At 48.1% G+C, this 18205-nt stretch overlaps 1 protein-coding gene across 1 annotated transcript; it reads left to right on the top strand.

The window, feature by feature from the left end:
* Window positions 1–8172: 8172 nt before the first annotated feature.
* On the top strand, window positions 8173–17244 carry LOC112959309 (fibrinogen-like protein 1). Its single transcript, XM_026053308.1, has 7 exons — window positions 8173–8199; window positions 8669–8879; window positions 9769–9928; window positions 10971–11068; window positions 11148–11236; window positions 12926–13116; window positions 15942–17244. The coding sequence occupies exons 1-7, from the start codon at window positions 8173–8175 to the stop codon at window positions 16129–16131; spliced, it is 966 nt and encodes a 321-aa protein (XP_025909093.1). The 3' UTR covers window positions 16132–17244.
* Window positions 17245–18205: the final 961 nt, after the last annotated feature.

Genomic DNA, 18205 nt, shown 5'->3' with positions numbered 1-18205 from the left:
TCTTTTTTTTCCTTTCTCCCTTTTCCTCTCATTTTTTTAATTGTTTTTCTCTTCCAAGCTTCCTCAGCCTGTTCCTCTTTCCACCCTCCCCCTACTCATCCCCTGAGGCAAGTCCAGGTCAGGCCCCTATGTCCCCCTCAGCCCCGGTGGCGGCCACTAAATGCAGCCCCCACCCTCCTACCACCGCTCGTTTCACCTAATTAGCTGCTAATTAGGGGGCAATAAGGAGCCTCGCACAGGGATGGAGGTTTGATGCTCTGCTGTGGGGTGGGAGGCAGGTGGCCCCGGGGCAGTGTGGCCTGGCCTGCTGCCCTTGAAACACTCGTGTCAGAACCAGTTGCTTCAGGGCCTGGGGTGGTTGGGGCTGTTTTTCCTCCCTGCTGCCTCCCGTCAGGAGGAGCTTGGTGTGGATGTGTGGTGGAAAACAGGTGCCCGGAAACCACTGCACCCCCAAATCCAGGAACCCAAGTGGCCAGTAAGGCTGGCACCCCAAAATCCTAGAACCTGGAAACCCAGGCACCTGCAAGTCCCAAGTACCTTAAGACCCAAAAGTCTTGAAACCCAAGTACCCACACACCCTAGCATCCAAAAATCCTAAAACCATGGTGCCCAGAAACCCCCGCTCCCAGAAATCTGTAAACTGAGGCACCCACAAATCCCAGTACCCCAACACCCTGAAACCCAGGCACCCAGAAACACCAAAACCTGAGCATGAGGCCATCACCACACCTCGAGCTTGGCGCTTCCCACACAACCGTGTCCCAAGGGTGTGGGCTGAGGGGCAGGATACCCCAGCTTGCCCAGAGCCCCTCGTGCACCCAGGCCCCTTGTCCCAAGCGGCTGCTCATCCACAGCTCCACATGAGCACCTCGGGGTGCAGAGCCCTCATCCTGGGTGCAGGATGCTCCCCAGCACCGGGAGAGGATTCTCCACCGTGTGGTCGGCGGCAGAGGGAGCTCACATCGAGCTTATGGGGGCTGCTTGCACGGAGATGTGGTCGTGGTTAACCCCATGAGGAACATCTCCATGCTCCCTTCTCTCCGGAGGGATGAAATCTGTAGCAGAATGCTGAAAATATGGACAATTTCTGATAAACACAAAGTCTCCCCTTCATGTCCCTTCCAGGTTCAGAGTAATAAGTATGCAAATAAATTCCTTGTACAGGCAACAGTAATAAGGTCAAAGCTAAATATCATTGTTAAATTAAAATAATTACGTGTATTCCAGAAATAATTAAGTATGAATTAAGCTGGATGGTGAGAAGAAACATTAGATTAATTTGCTTTTGGTTCCAAAAAAATTTGCATGTGGAGATTATTCAGTACATTTTTCATGCTGTGGGACCTTGGGGATATCCCGAGAGTTGTTTTTGGCAGAGATTTCATCTGTGGAGTGCAGGCTGTAGAAATACTGGAGTCTGGTTTTCCCTATCTGGAGCTCTGTGTGAAACAAGGTGTGAAATCAGTATTTATGCTTTTGAAATCAGTATTTATGCTTTCAGGTAGCAGCCTGTATGGCAGGTGAAGGAGGAGGGACTGGGGACTGGCAGGGCTCTCTTTTGGCACTATGAACCGCACACAGACCCAGTGCCAGTGCTGTCAATGAACCAGCTTCCTCAAGGATGCAGATGTACTTGGAATAAAAATGGAAATGGCTGCCCAGAGAGGCCGTGAGGTGCATTCTCTGGAGATGTTCAAAACCAGCCTAGACACAATCCTGTGCAACATGATCTAAGCAGTGCTGCTTGAGCAGAGTCAGCCCTGGACTAGATGATCTCCAGAGGTGCCTGCAACTCTCAGCCCTTCTATGATTCTGTGAAAAACAGTTCTTCCCATTCACCATGGCATGGACAGGAGCCCAACTCATGAGCCCCACTGCCCAAGAGAACAACCTCACTGATGCTCTTTCAAGGCTGATCATCTTGTAGCACTATTACTGCAAGCACTAGGGCAAAATCTCATGTGTCGGCATCATTTTCCTGCACTCGGGGGAGAAAAGTCTAGAAATATGTACCAAAGTCCACAAAGCCAAAAAATTTAAACAAGCACTGAAAATATTCTGCTGTTTAAATGGATGGCTTGTATATTATATTTACATTGTACTTTGGTTTTTAATTCATGATACTGACATCTAAAAACCCCTCAGAATCCAGTTCTGATCCCTTGACAATTATTTGTCAGTGTGAAATATCAGAATTGTCAAAACAGTGCAGAAAAGGTTGGATGTTAAATAAATAATCCAGTTCTGTACTGGGTGAAGAGGAGGATGAAGTATGCATATCTCAGAGAGGTGATGAAATACTTTAAATTCCAAAAATAACAGAGAAGGGTGGTAAACAGAATCTCTTAACCTGAGGGATTTCAAATCAGCTCATTTTTATCTAACAGTCTTAAAAGTGGCAGAGAAGTGATTTGATTTTTAGTGAGTCTTGGGATAACAGCAATATGGAGACAAGTGAGTAAAAATCAATTCTGTGATAAATCAGCATTAAAAGCAGGTAGATCAAATGACCTGGCGATGATAGATCTTTCGGCCTAGCTTGGCTCCCAGGCAAAATGCAAGCAGAGGAGATACAGGATTCAATTAATGAAATATTAAGGAGGCCTAGTGATGATAATCATAATAAGTGCCAATCACATGGGATTGTGGAACATAATGCCTGTCAAAATAATGTATATTTCTAAAACAAGATTATGAGTTTAATAAAATGAAGGCATTTTATTTGCTTTTGTAAACAACTGCCTGGCTAGAAAATCATGTTTGATTACAAAGGTAGAGGAATAAAATCAAACTATTCACTTTACTCTGGTGAACACTCGGAATATTAGTCTTAATGACTGTGAAAGGGAAACCATCCTTAAGCAATTGATTTCCAGAGGGGTTCTGCAGGGATTGGGTGTTGTCCTGTGCCATGTACTGCTGCGTTGCAAGGTGCTGTTTTGAGCAATGCCCCAGATAAAATCCTCACTGATAAAGCCTGACTCAGAGATTGAAGGAGTTGAGCAAATTGTCACGCTGGTGGGTGGAGGGGAGTGGGCAAACAACATTGCCGGTCTTCCAGCATCTGTCCTGGAGGAGAGGATCGAAGGCCAGTGCCTGTCAGTGCATGGACACAGATGCCACCTGAATGGGCAATGTGCGTATGTACCAGAAAAGCTGGTGAGCATTTCCCAGCTAATATCTCATGCCGTGCACATCACAGCTGTCCTGAGTGCGTTAGGGACTCTGTTCTGGAACGGGGTAACTGTGTAAAGCCTGGGGCAGCTGTAGGGACTCAGCTGCAGGTGACTGTGGCACGTGTCTGTGGCCACAAGGAATAAGGACATCCTGGGATCTACAATCAGGAAATATGTTGGTTAAGAAACACTGAGCTTTTTATTTGGCTCCTGTGCTAGTAGCAACAGCTACAGAAGGAAGAGAGAAGAGCCATAACATGAGTAAAGAGCTCAAGCCCAGCACATCAAGCCTCCTTGAGGAGCTCCAGGCTGTCCAGCTTCTCCAAGAGAAGATAGAGGGTGGCTCAGTGACAGGCAGCCAGGCAAGACCCTAGAAAAGGGTCAAAAGAGACCCTAAAAAAGAGACAACCCCAAAAGAGGTTGTAAGCACACATTAGGCATCAAAACTTTGATCTAAAAAGGAGCTGTACCTGCAGTTCTGCTCCCGTGTGCCCCGCACCACTGTGGCCATGGACCTCACGGCTCCGCTCTGTGCTTCTGCCCTGCTGGCTTCCCCCTGGCACACATGCAGCTCACTGAGATTTGGGTTCCTGAAGACAGACATTAAACGTGGACGTGCCTGGATCTAGCTCTGAGTGGGGAAAAAGAAGTTTGGCAGCAAGGGACTTTTCCCTGTTGCAAAGTGAGACGTTTTGAGAATAAAAAGCTGGAGGAAGGAACATGACAAATTCAGACATGAGGCAAAAAGCAGTAATATTTAACAATGTGGGCAACTAAGCGGTGGAAGACCATGTTAAGGTCTGTGGTTGATTGTTCATTGCTGAATATTTTACACCAAAATGTGTTTTCCTCAAAGAGATCCTTCAGTTCAAGTGGGAATTAATTAGGTCAGGGTTGTTCTCTGACCTGAGGTAGGTAGAAGATGATGCAGATAATCCACATACTCCCTCTGGCCTTGTGACTAATTCACTTTGGTACAGTTATCCCTGATGCAAGGAGATCAGTTTGGAGCTGCGCTTGCCCGGAGGAACTCACAAGCTAATTATATTTGTTGTGTCAACCCATTAGATTCTCATAGGCTGCCTGCAGACTCGTTGGTTAGACTGAATTATGCCTTTGCTCTGTGAACTTTTATCAAAATATTCACATCTAACATGTTTTATGGTCTGCCACTGCTAGTCCCTTTTTGTACACAAATTTTGGTGGTTAACAACATACAGACTTTGAATCCGCGTGCTGGTTTCGGTTATTTCACAAAAGATTGAGACTCTGGTGGCTGGTGTCATTCGGGTCTTTGAAATGTATTTTACTTCTGATGGAATTTTGTATTGTTGGATTTAAAAAAAAAAAAAAAAAAATATTTGTTTCAGGCCTCAGAAAATTTGTTTTAAAAAAGCTTCCTGTAGAAGACATGGAATAGCTCACAGATGGGAGACCCTGCAGGCCCCAAGGGTCCCAGAGCTGCACAGGAGGTTTCACAGGTCCACGGTCTCTCCAAATGAGCAGGATGTTCATGGAAAGTGTGATGTGATGGAGAAGTCTAAAAATAATGGCAAATCCATAAGGGCCCTGGATTCAGTGCAAATGGGGCTGCTTGCTTGGAGCTGGCCCTGGACTACCCCAAACTTTCCCAGGGCACAGGTAGGGGATCAACCTCGTGCTGTGAAACCCCCCGGCCTCCACAATTCCCTTGGCGCCCGGAGCAGATCAGCTCATTCCTTCCCTTCCCACTTCAAGAACAAACCTCCAAACCACAGCTAGAAATTTGGTTGAGAGAGAAACTGGGGAGAGTTTGGAAATGCCCCACCACCTCCCAGCAGCAGCGATGCTCAGTCTGTCTGGGAATAGGCTCTTCTGTCCAGCATCCCAATCCCGGGCCGCTCCAGAGGAAGGATCCTGGTGTCCCACAGAGCACCAAGAGCCACTCCAAGGCTGCCGTCTTCCTTCAGGGAAAACTCCACAACTTGCATCCCCGCTCCCGTGGCAGTTTGCTTAATGGGCGGACAGAGGTTTTAATGGCTGTTCTCCAGCACCTAAGTATTTTTGCTGGCAGGAGGGGAGCAGGGTGGGGAGGTTTTCAGTTAACAAAATGGTTGCTATGCTCTGACAAGATCGCTGAGGATCTTACGGAGAGGGAATCTGATCTCCTTCCAAGCAACCAAAGGGGTTTGTGCCGCGGCCTACGTGTGAGGCATGCGTATTCCAGGAGAACAAGGAGCTTTTACAGCCTGGGGACGGCAACATCTGCGCGGAAACAACACTCGCAATCACACGCTGTCCCTGTTCCTTGTGATCGCTCCATTATTTTAACTCAGGGCCAGACGCGCACCCTCCCTCACACGAAGCTCCTGACAGCCCCTCTCTGCTGCTCCAGGTATCCGCGGTGTCCCCAGACACCCCTCAAATCTCCCGTGTAACCTTCCGATGTTCAGGATGGGCCTAAGAGGGAGCTGCAGCTCCCAGGGGAAAAGGGCGAGCGCAGGCCCAGGGCCTGGGGCCACACAGGGATGGAGAGACCTTCCTTGCACTCACTTCAACAGCTTCCCGAGCGAGCCAGGGACAGGGCTGCGAAACAAGTGGGAGGAAAAGCTCCTTGCGTAACACTTTGGCACTGAAAGCGGGTCTCAGCGGGTCTGGAGGGAGGAGGAGGAATGTGGCTTTTAAGAAATAAACACTCTGGCCCTACGTCGTAAGTGCTGGATGCTCCTGTTCTCCCAGAGGGTCGCACGGGGGTTTATGATGGGCCAATATGTTCTGTCTTTTAGCCCCGCTGTCCCTCCTCTGAAAACAGCTGTGCGAAATGGAACATTCCAACTGTTGCCCTTAAAAATAATCCGTAATTCCTTGGCCGCAGCGCAAAGGGAGGGGCCCAGCCCCAGCTCTTTCCTCTGCCACAAATGTCCGCGCTTGCGGCTACCAGCGAGTCCCGTGGTCCCGCTCTGCGGAGAGTTACACAACTGCAAACCTGCGGTTTCGGTTTAGCAACAACTGCTCCGTAGCACCCGCGTTTCCACTCCTCCATCCCAATCCTCCTGAGCTCCTTGGGCACCGTGGCCCTTTTCCTGTGCTTTTACATATCAAGTAGATCCAACACCAAAATAAACGCTGAACGCCAAAGTTGCCTTCGTTCCACCTTGCAGAGCTTACAGAAGTGATCCTGGCTGTATTAAACGTGAACGAAAGCTCCCACGGGGAGCATCCATCTGAGTGGTTCATAAAAACACTTCAGTGGGTCACTCTTGGTTGAACTTCACGGTCACATAAGGTGGGTAATGGAGTGCGACCAGCAGAGTCCTTCTCCTCAGAGAGCACTGATAGAAACATAACTTCTGTCGCTTGTTTCTCCTCCAAAGCAGCAGAGTGACTAGAGATAAATTGGGATTGTGTAACTCTTTCATGAAGAAATTCCAACTGTTTTTTTTCCTGTGGAACTGCCTTGTGCAGTGAAATGTTCCTGAATCCCAGTCCTTAATATGGGCCATCTGGAAGGGAGAATCTAATCAGCCTCTAAAAATCCAGCCAGGTTTATTATCACTTTCTTTTGCAGTTGACTTTTAAGGGAGATGATCCTATCAGGAGGAGGTCTGAAGGAAAAGCGAGCTGCAGGTACGTGCATTTAATGTGTGTTGATGCAGGCACTGACGAAGAAGTTGCTTTTTCCCCTTCCAGCCTTCGCTGTCTGTTTTCCAGGAGCTGCTGCTCAGCTCCGTGCTTCCCGGTAGCTTCTTCCCTTCGTCCACACCCTCTGCGTGGGGCCTGAGCCTCCTCTGGGCCCGCCGGGGGCACCGCCGCGGGGCTGCAGGAATGAGGGCAGCCTCTGCAGTAACGCTGGAGTTTTTCTCTATCATCTCAGAGCTCTCGTGCTCAGGGCACACCTGCATAACATCTTTTGCTAAATATTTCTATTTCCTTTCCCTGTTTGCTCCGGGCCTTGCCCTGCCCAGCTCGTCCCAGGCTCCGAGGTCACCCGGTGGCAGCTTGGCACCGGCAGCTTGGATCCCCGGAGGGCGATCCCTGCGCTCGCAGAACCACGAAGCAAAACTGCTGTTCATTTCCAAAACCGCTGCTCGTTTCCATGAATTTGGAGTGGGGACAATGTGCCAAGGAGCTTGGCGAGGGGCTCCCCACGGAGGTGTCGCTGCCGAGGCCCTCGGGAGCAGGGCAGGCACTGCCCGAGGGACTCACCCCGTGTTTATTTATCCTGGGAAGCCGGGCTTGGACCCGACCCAGGCGCCGGTGTCAGTGCCCCGCGGTACTTCAGCCTCTCTCCAACACACGTCTTCTCCCCTCCTTTGCTTTTTATTTTTGGCTGCACGAAGATTGAAGCTACCTCTTTAACAAGTCCTGTAGTGTTTAGCCTGGGGTTAAATGTGATCACGAGGAGGGATTGAGTTGGCAGAGATGCTAAAGGAACTTCTAGTGCAGACTGTGAATGTGTGTTTTTTAGGTTTTTTTTTTTTTTTTTCAGGTGGGAAGAAATGAGTGTGATGATGATGCCCTGGTTGCTGCTGCTGCTGCTTCTCCTGGTCAGCTTAGGCTCCCCTGCACCCAGGCTTTCTGTGCGTATCCCTTAGCTTGGCTCTGCTTAACCCCTGGTTAAGCAGGGGTTGGTGCCGGTGACTTCACATTTCTGGTTGTGATCCCCAACAAGAGACTGAGCAAAGAGGAGCCTGTCTGCAGCTAAAGGAAGGCTGTTCTTGCTGTTCTTGCTGTCCTGATAATTTAATGCTTTCACAGAATTAGGGTCTGGGCAAATTTATGCTTGACTGCACCAACTTTACCAGGAATCTGCTATCCTAGGCAACTGTTTATTTTGCTCTGGCCTAGAACTGGTCCCCGTTTGGTATCACTCAAGAAAAGAATGACCCAAGTGATTCTTATATCATATGGGTTTGCTTATATCATATGGGAAGAGATTTTGCTGTTTTCTTGATGGTTTTGATGGGATAATGCTAGCCACAGATGAGTGTTGCTGAAAATGTCGATCCCAGCCAACATGGGCCAGATTCTGGTTTTGGTTAGGGTAACGCTGCTCTGAGGTTACTCCACTGACTCTGGTGCGCTCTCTGCTTTCAGCAGATCCGCACCAAATATTTATGCATACTTATCTTCCAGTTTGACAAGAAGAGGTTTCTGGAATCTCACTGGTCTGGCCTACCTGCAGTGCTAGAGCCATTTTTCCCCTCTTATTATTCTGAGCAGTTTCACAGCCTGCGAACACTTCCTTTGATTTCATTAAATGGGAGTTGAGCTGAAACTCACTTGCCAAAGTCACTTTTTTTCATATTTTGTCATATTCTGTGGACCCTACATCAGTAGCAAGACCACTGTAAAAACCCCTCTTCCACTGGATTTAGCTCAACAGACCAGGCTGCAAGATTCATGTCTTTTGGAGAAGAACCATGTGTGACACGGTAGGATTAAGGCAAAATATGTACTCATTGCTTCTGTCTCTCTGTTCTTACCCCTGTACTTTCTTTTTTCCCTCATAGGAGAAGGATATCTGCCTCCTAGATAACAGCAAATTAAGACAAAGGTTAAAACAGCTTCAGGATCTGCTCTACATATATGAACTACAGCTGAAGGACATCTTGGAGAACACTTACCATGGAGCAAAGAGCAAGCTGTTCTCAGGCAACAGGAGCATGCAGCACGAGGTGCTTTTACCCACCACCAGTGGAAATTTGATAGTCTATGACCCAGGTACATTTTGCAGTAGAACAAAGAAATTTCAGCAGAATGAAACGCTTGTTTCTTCCCACAGTGTCGCATTTGGGGCTATATTTGATTTCTCCTACTGCGAGAAAAGCTTTTTAATTTTTGAAATGTTCAGGAGAGTTGTGTTTCCCAGGGCAGTCAGATGCAGCTACAGTAGCATGTCACACACGTCTACGTCTGGGCTTGTCACCCCAGACTCCCAGTGCAGAGAGGAACAGTCATCTCGGGTGTGATCTGCTGGGCCTGCTTCAGACATCTGCTTTGGGAAGAGAGAGGCTGTGCCCTTCAATATTGTCATAGCTGGAAATGTAGGCTGATTTAACCTGTGGCCAATATTTTATCACTCATGAGCCTTAGATTTAAAATGGAAAGCACTGAGGTTCTGAAGGCCTCCTGAATACAAGCCTGATACAGCCTGTCACAGGAATTGAGCTTGTTTTAGAAATTCTAGGCCGTTGTCCATCCTGAAATCCAGCCCCAGTTCTCTTCCACATGGAAATTACACATGGCAGTAGGATGTGCATCATTCCCTTCAGCTGCTCTGAAGAGCAACAGGACCCATCTAGACCCATCTAGTCCTATTTTTGTCTCTGTGCAGTGCCTGCTGACAGAGACAGCCCTGGTCCTACCCGCCTTACTTGTCCTTGCCCCAGCCAGGGCTGCATCCCTCCTGTATCTCACCAATGCTTAGGGAATGGTAGTAAAGCTCTTGAAGCTGCGTCACTAATACCACGTTGAAGCTCTTGCTCGAGTCTTGCTGGGCTTTCAAAGACCTGACCAGACACGTGTCCTTGTCCCTTACAGACTCTCAGTGATGCCTTCTCTTGGCTGTTTGCTTGTCTCTCATTTACCAAACCAACATGGTTCTGCTTAGATTGCTCTGCAGTATTCGATAGGAAGAAGACCCAGAATGGATACTACAGGATCCGGCCGCGGGCAGAGCGGGAGCCCTTCCTGGTGTACTGTGACATGTCCGATGGCGGCGGGTGGACTGTAATTCAGCGGCGCAGTCACGGCAAGGAGAATTTCAACAGGTGGGTGGCTTCGTGTCCTGTCAACATGTCTGACAGCGAGGCCTCCAACTTTCCCTGCACTGGCTCCCAAATTTGAGAAGCTAAATTTGCAGGATTAACTCTCTGGATAACAGCAATGCAGGGACAGTCATTGTGAGCATGAGCCCATTTTTAAAATGTTCTTGTGATGCGGATCTCTTGAAGTGAGCGCAGCGCATTGTGGAGTGACCTCAAGTAGCTCTAAGGTGGCTTGCCCAAGAGCTGTGCTCACCTAGCCAGGGTAGTTCAACTCTCAGCAGAGACGGAAAAGGAGCTCAAAGCAGACCCAGATATTTTAAATTAATTTAATACCCAGACATTATAAATTAAAACATAGGAAGTTCCATCTCCATGTGAGGAAGAACTTTCCTGTGAGGGTGACAGAGCCCTGGCACAGGCTGCCCAGGGAGGTTGTGGAGTCTCCTGCTCTGGAGATCTCCCAAACCCGCCTGGATGCCACCCTGTGCCCCATGCTCTGGGTGTCCCTGCTGGAGCAGGGAGTTGGACTAGATGATCTCAAGAGGTCCCTTCCAACCTCAGCCATCCTGTGATTTCCTTTTAACTTCATCCAGATGCTCTTGTTTGCATCTTCTATTCAGTTACTGCATCACAGCCAAGACTGTAGCACATAGCAGACTGCAACATTAATTTCCAACTAGGAGTGAATTTGAATTTGACTTTATGAGGATCGATGTCAGACACTGCGCTGGGGACTAATGTGACAGCTCCTGCATTCCCTTTCCACTTCGCTTCTGAGCTTGTTCTGCAAGCAGTGCATGTGACAGTTGGAAAGACTGATCCCAATGTATGCATGTGCACGGGTTTAACATGCAAAGAAATAAGATGTGGGTTGTATTTACTTCTAAGGCTCAGTGACAAATATCTGCTCAGCTGTGCTGAATCAGATACTTTTATAAAACAGTGTCTAGAAATACAGCGGAAGACTTACTTGTTACCACAGCTGGGTACCACGAACTGTCTAATTCCCTCACATGATGATTTTGATATCTGTATTTTGCTGCAGGAATTGGGATGAGTACAAACTGGGATTTGGAAAATTCCAGGGGAAGAATGATGAATACTGGCTGGGCAATGAGCACATCTATGACCTGCTCGCTCAAGGTACGAGTATTTTCCCTCCACAGATTCCCTTCCAATTTGCATGAGATACCTCATCTGACAAATACTGCTTCATATTTAGGGGAGACCTTGTTGAAGATTGACCTGATGGACTGGCATGGAGAAAGACGTTATGCCATCTATGAAAAATTCCAGCTCACAAATGAGCAGGTAAGAAATGGAGAAAGTGGTGATTTTCTTGTTTTATTGGTGAGTGTAATTGGTGGTGATGCTCTGTACAGCATCAGCTGCACAGGTTTTAGTGTCAAGGTTGTAATTACAGCTCTGCAAAAACTCACCAGCCCTCGTTCCCTGGGATTTCTGGTTTGGCTGACAGGATTCAAGGTGAGGAGAGGTAGGTCCACATCACACTGCTTGCAGACCAGCCATTGCCTAACCCCAGAAGAGCCTTCAGCTCTTCCCATCTACCTGGTAGGTACCTGCCATAGCCTTGTCTGTGCACATGCCCAAAGCTCCCTCAGGTGATAGCTCTTGCCTAAGCCACCCTGAAATCCTAAAACAAAGGGTATATCTGCAAGATCCTCAAGAAAATGTCCTGATTTTAATGTAGGGCACTCCTCCAGTTGAGCACAGGGAGATCTGGAATTCCCATCCTTATTCCTGCTCCTGTTTCTGGGATAGATAATCCATGTTTTCTGGGTGAAAACAGTCCGGAGAGCAGGGATCTGAGCCGTGGCCTCCTTCTTCCCAACTGCAGAGCACTCAGACCACAGAGTTAGTCACACATGCTCCCTTGCTGGCTGCTGAACCACAAACTGCCTGCTGCACAGAGGTGAGCTCCCTGCCCCAGGGTGCAGGGGCTCCCACATGCACTGGCCTTATGACTAAAAAGCATTCCCGAGGGAGCAGAGATGGGCTTGGATCTCTGCAGGGAAACTGAACCCTGTTCCATTTCACAGAGGAGTGTCTTAGGCTATCACACAAAAGACAACCACTGTAATACTCCCCATGACTCTTCCATTATGCAGTGAAATCCAATCAAAGCTTTGAAAGAATAGTTATAAGCTCCTATCTTGAAGAGAAATATCTGTAGCACTATCCTTAATGTACTAGGCACAAAGAGCCAGAAGACAGACACGTAGCAGTATTTCCATGCTTGTTTGCTGGCCTTTGGACAGCTTCCTTCCTTCCTTGAGGCAAGGGCTGTTTTCTTCAGGGCTACCGCTCTGCACACCTGGAAGCTCAAAGATTTGAGTTCCACTGCATGGACCAATCCTGCCTCCAACTCATCACATTCCAGAAATGTGTGCGTTTTGCTCAGTTCCTTATGAAAAGGTAGCACAATTTGATTTTAATGCCTTACTGATAATTTTTTCCTAAATAAAAAACAAATACAATGACAGGAAAAAAAAAAACACAAAATCACAAAAATTATCATCCAACTCTTATCAAATGCCTCTTGGATTTCTTAGCTGTGTGCAATGGAACTATTCCTGCAAGGACTGCTACCAGGACAGGATCACTCAGCTAAAACCCAGATGCTTCTAGTTCTTGGAGGAGGACTTGTTTTAGCTGAGCCATGATCAGTCTATGAAGGCAGTTACTTGGCCCATAGCGTTTGCTCTTGATGGAAGAATCTTATTATATAATGAATCGAATGGTCACTGAAAGACAACAAAATCTAAAGTCCTTTGTAGCAGCAGCAGTAGGTAGCAATCTGTTCCTAAATCCCAAAGGGATTTAGGCTGGTATCATTAAAGCACAGGGCCAAAAGTGACCCTTGACATCAACAGTGTCGTACCTTTGGATACAATGGATAGAACAAATTTCATTTCAAAACGGGGATGGAAGGCAAAAAGGGCTGATATCCAAAATGTGCTTCCCATATTGTTCTTGCAGGACAACTACAGGTTATGGTTTGGCACCTATTCTGGTAACGCTGGCGACGCTCTGTCTGGGGGGAGCAATTTTGAAGAGCAGTGGTCGGCCTCGCACAGAGGGATGCAGTTCACCACATCTGACAAGGACCATGACCGATTCCTGGGAGGCAACTGTGCGCTGGAGAACAAGGGTGGCTGGTGGTTTAACAGGTATGGAAACCAGTTGATTTCACTCAGCCCTCAGCAGGAAGCAGAGCACGTGGGCGGCAGCTGCAAGGCCGTGTCTGCCTTAGGGCAAACAGCATTTTTTCAGAGCAGGTTGGTGTGTGCACGAGTCACCTCACACAGCCAGACCTGGGGTGTTTGTAAGATAGATCCTCAGAGGAAAACTATCTGCTTCTGTCACTGTCAAGCAAAGGAGATAAGTTGCAATCACTTTACAAAGAGGTTCAGAGTGAAAACAAAGGGTAAATGAGAGGGATGGAGAAGAGCCTGGCTGAAATGTCCATAGAAAGAAAACAACTTAAGCCCCTGTAAAGTGACGTGTGCAGAAAGGACATTTCTATGTTGTCAAGAGTGCCTAGGGGTGAGCTACAAACATTCACTTGGGTCATTTTCTGGTAAAGCATGTCCAGCATACAAGCAGTTGTGGAGTCAGGTTTACGAGCCCTGGGTGCATGGACATTCACAGATTCACAGATTCACAGAATATTTAAGGTTGGAAGGGACCTCTACAGATCATCTAGTCCAACCTTCCTGCTCAAGCAGGCACACCTAGAGCATGTGGCACAGGGCGGCATCCAGGCGGGTTTTGAAGACCTCCAGAGTAGGAGACTCCACAACCTCCCTGGGCAGCCTGTKCCASKGCTCTGTCACCCTCACAGTAAAGAAGTTGCTCCTCACCTGGAGATGGAACTTCTTGTGCTTCAGCTTGTGGCCATTACCCCTCGTCCTGTCGCTGGCCACCAGTGAAAACAGCTTGTTTTGACATGCGACGCACAGGTGTTTCTCTCTGCTCTAGTGCGGGAGGAGCTTCTTCTCTAATGCTAGGCCCTCATCATCACACAGTCACAGAATCACAGAATATGCATTGAAGTCAGTGGAGCTACAAAAGTGTACATCAACAGTGGGATTCAATTTGATTAAAAGACACTTAAGTTCTTAAATGTCAATATGTAGGTGCTGTCTTTTGAACTGGAGGCTCTGTTCAGCAACTGAAACATGTCCATAGTCAATACAAAGAAGGGAACCATCGAGTTGATTCTGCTGACCACCATAATTGTCTGCTTTAGGAGGAGCCACATATTTCTATGAGCTCCACAGACTATATTAACCAGATCTGCATTGGTTGCAGTGGAACTTTAGATAACCAGTTTACTACAGACGGATACATCCATGCAGTGTATCCCATGGCCCCATTGGGATGCACCCAAGAGTGCTGAGGGAACTGGCAGGGGTTGTTGCTCAGGTCCTCTCCATCCTCTTGGAGGGGTCTTGGAGAATGAGGGCGGTGCCTGAGGACTGGAAACCAACATCACTCCAGTCTTCAATAAGGTCAAGAGGGAGGAGCCAGGAAACTCCAGGCCGGACAGCCTCACCTTTGACCCTGGAAAGGTGATGGACCAGCTCATCCTAGAGAGCATCTCTAGGCATGTGAAGGAGAAGGAGGTGATCAGGAGTAGTCAGCATGGATTCACCAAGGGGAAGACATGTTTGACCAACCTGATAGCCTTCTACGATGGGATGACTGGCTGGCTGGATGATGGGAGAGCCATGGATGTTGCCTACCCTGACTTCAGCAAGGCTTTCAACATCATCTCCAATAACATCCTCATAGGAAAGCTCCAGAAGTGTAGGTTGGATGAGTGGACAGTGAGGTCACATGGTGACATGATGAGGATGAGTGGACTTTGAGACTTGGATGGATGGCAGAGCTCAGACGGTGGTGATAAATGGGGCCGAGTCCAGTTGGAAACCAGTGGCCAGTGGTGTCCAACAGGGGTCAGTGCTGGGCCCGGTGCTGTTCAACCTGCTCATCAACTACTTGGACGAGGGCACAGAGTGCACCCTGAGCAAGTTTGCAGATGACACCGAGCTGGGTGGAGTGGCCGACACTCCGGAGGGCTGTGCTGCCATCCAGAGGGACCTGGACAGGCTGGAGAGTTGGGCAGAGAGGAACCTCATGAGGTTCAATAAGGACAAGTGCAGGGTCCTGCACCTGGGGAGGAATAACCCCAGGCACCAGGACAGATTAGGGGTGGACCTGCTGGAGAGCAGCTCCACAGAGAAGGACCTGGGAGTCCTGGTTGACACCAAGTTAACCATGAGTGAGCAGTGTGCCCTCATGACCAAGAAGGCCAATGGGATCCTGGCTGCATCAGGAGGATGTTGCCAGCAGGTCAAGGGAGGGGATCCTGCCCCTCTCCTCAGCACTGGTGAGGCCTCACCTGGAGTATTGTGTGCAGTTCTGGGCTCCCCAGTATAAGAGGGAAAAGTGGAGCTTCTAGAGAGGATCCAGAGTAGAGCAACAAAGATGATTAAGGGGCTGGAACATCTCTTGTATGAGGAGAGACTGAGTGAGTTGGACTGTTTAGCCTGGAGAAGAGAAAGTTGAGAGGGGATCTGATCAATATGTACAAATATCTAAGGGGAGAATGTAGGGAGAAAGGGGCCAAACTCTTCTTGGTGGTCACCCGGAACAGGACAAGAGGTAATGGATATAAGTTGAAACACATGCAGTTCTATCTCCATGTGAGGAAGAACTTCTTCCCTGTGAGGGTGACAGAGCCCTGGAACAGGCCGCCCAGGGAGGCTGTGGAGTCTCCTTCCCTGGAGATCTCCCAGACCCACGTGGATGTCACCCTGTGCCCCATGCTCTGGGTGTCCCTGCTGGAGCAGGGGGTTGGACTAGATGATCTCCAGAGGTCCCTTCCAACCTCAACCATTCTGTGCTTCTGTGATTCTGTGAATACTGACCCTGCTGTCATGTCTCTCCACCCTCAATGTTCCTTTCCCTCGCTCTCTCATTGCCACAGGTGCCACGCTGTGAACCTCAATGGACGATACTACAAAGCAGGAAGCTACAGCGGCTCCCACGACGACGGCATTGTTTGGTCTACCTGGCACGGGATGTGGTACTCCCTAAAATACACGGCCATGAAAATCAGGCCTCCCTTCTTTGTTGACAGGGAGAGTGGAGATGGGGAGAACAGTCAGGATAGCTGAAATCTGCTGCTTTCAAGAGAAGTGTAGCTACAAAGAACTGCAGAAACCCATAGCCAGTCCGCCCATTGCTAACCTGCTGGGCACCTGGAGCTGCATCTGTTCCTACCGGTTGAGGTCAAAGACATGAGCTGCTTAAGCACCAATAATCTAATGGGAACTATGTGGATCTCAGTCATGGAATAAACACAGTTTTCTTCTTCCATAATTCTCAGGCTTTCATTGGAGAGTGTTTATATGAAGTTCTCCGGAACTCCGGAGTCAAGCATGTTATTTCTGCTATCTGTACTTTTCAATAGTTTAATCTTTCTCACTTTGTTTTTAACGGTCACTATCCAGTTATGAGAGCATAAACACAGAAACAAGAGGATGATGACGAACTGGCCTTCTCTGGTGTCCCTTCATTAGGGTTTTACTTAGGTCAGGAGCAGGTTTTTAAGCAGCTCCCTCTACTGTCCCCCATTCCCACCCTGCAGCCTCAGAACAACCCTGGAGCGTGTGACTGGATTCCTTTCGGAGGAGACTAAAGCAGACGATGCAGTGCAGCTGCTGAGGAGCATGCAGGCCAGGCCTATTCTGAAGTAATCCCCGCAGAGCAGAGGCCACGTGGGCACTGGCCTTCATCAGCATCAGCTTCACTGCGCGCATCCACTGCTACCGTGTACCGCCACACGCACACACAGCTGGTGCTGCCAACCAGACTTTGACTACGTGGATTTCACTAATTTTAAGTTGAGCTCAGATACTCTCAGGAGTTTGCAGAATGCTGTCGTGATTCAGCCGTGTTTTCTTCATCAATCTAACAGGCAACTTGGAGTTAATAAAGGGAAAAGAGAAGATGGAAAATGAGTGAAACATGAGGCACGTTAATTTCACTGTCTCACATGAAATGAAAAAGTAACTCAAATGACTGAAAGAAAGGGAGTGAAAATGACTGAAATGACTGAAAATTTCTTTTCTAGGAAGTTGTTAGTTACAGCTAAAAATTAACAGTAATATCACCCTGACACAAATAATTTTAACTTTATCTGTATTTTTTCTGAATTTTGTGCCTATTTTTTTTCTGAATTAAAATAACGATCTTCTAATCTTCTAAGACAACTGAGTTCTTTTCCATTTATTTGCTTTTAGATCAATATATATTGTATGTTGTATGATATACTCATGAAATGTGAAATAAAGCCATCTGAGTAAGACTTGGCACTTTGTATCTCTTTTTAAACAGTAGGACATTGAGCAGAGATTTGGGTGAAAGTCCTACAAAAGCTGATGGTCCAAGAGATTTTATTCTCTTGTTGTCCTCTCTGGTGCTTTTGCGCTTGCTGTCCTGGTTAGTTTAGACAATCCGTAAGGAACATGCTCTATGTGTGCCTGCTTGAGCAGGAAGGTTGGACTAGATGATCTCTAGAGGTCCCTTCCAACCTTGAATATTCTGTGATTCTCATGGCTCGAGCATGTCCTAGAGACATTGTTGAGACATGTGCACCCGGAGCACTGTGTGCAGTTCTGGACTCCCCAATATAAGAGGGATGTGGAGCTTCTAGAGAGGGTCCAGCAGAGAGCAACCAGGATGATTAAGGTACTGGAGCATCTCTCGTATGAGGAGAGACTGAGTGAGCTGGGCCTGTTTAGCCTGGAGAAGAGAAGGCTGAGAGGGGATCTGATTAACATGTATAAGTACCTGAAGGGGGAATGTAGGGAGGAAGGGGCCAAGTTCTTCTCAGTGGTGGCCAGTGACAGGACAAGGGTCAATAGGTGTAAGCTGCAACACAGGCAGTTCCATCTCCATGTGAGGAAGAACTTCCCTGTGAGGGTGACAGAGCCCTGGCACAGGCTGCCCAGGGAGGCTGTGGAGTCTCCTTCTCTGGAGATCTTCCAAACCCGCCTGGATGCCGCCCTGTGGCCTGTGCTCTAGGTGTCCCTGCTGGAGCAGGGGGTTGGACTGGATGATCTCTAGAGGTCCCTTCCAACCTCAACCACTCTGTGATTCTGTAATGTGGCTATTCAGGGTGAAATTTGGTAGTTTTGGTTCCTCTGCTTTTTGGTCTCATTTTTCCTAGACTTCCCAAGGCCTGCA

Source organism: Nothoprocta perdicaria, unplaced genomic scaffold (assembly GCF_003342845.1).
Source record: "Nothoprocta perdicaria isolate Ctin4 unplaced genomic scaffold, notPer1 scaffold_98, whole genome shotgun sequence".
Taxonomy (NCBI): Eukaryota; Metazoa; Chordata; class Aves; order Tinamiformes; family Tinamidae; genus Nothoprocta; species Nothoprocta perdicaria.
Note: the sequence above shows the minus strand (reverse complement) of the source record. Positions and strands in the feature narration are given on the sequence as shown.

Bases quoted from the DNA above. Each gene is read 5' to 3' on its own strand.
- LOC112959309 (XM_026053308.1), top strand. From the start codon at position 8,173: ATGGGCCAGATTCTGGTTTTGGTTAGG. The intron at 8,200-8,668 runs GTAACGCTGCTC...TTTCCCTCATAG, and splicing joins AGATTCTGGTTTTGGTTAGG to GAGAAGGATATCTGCCTCCT. The intron at 13,117-15,941 runs GTATGGAAACCA...TCATTGCCACAG, and splicing joins GGTGGCTGGTGGTTTAACAG to GTGCCACGCTGTGAACCTCA.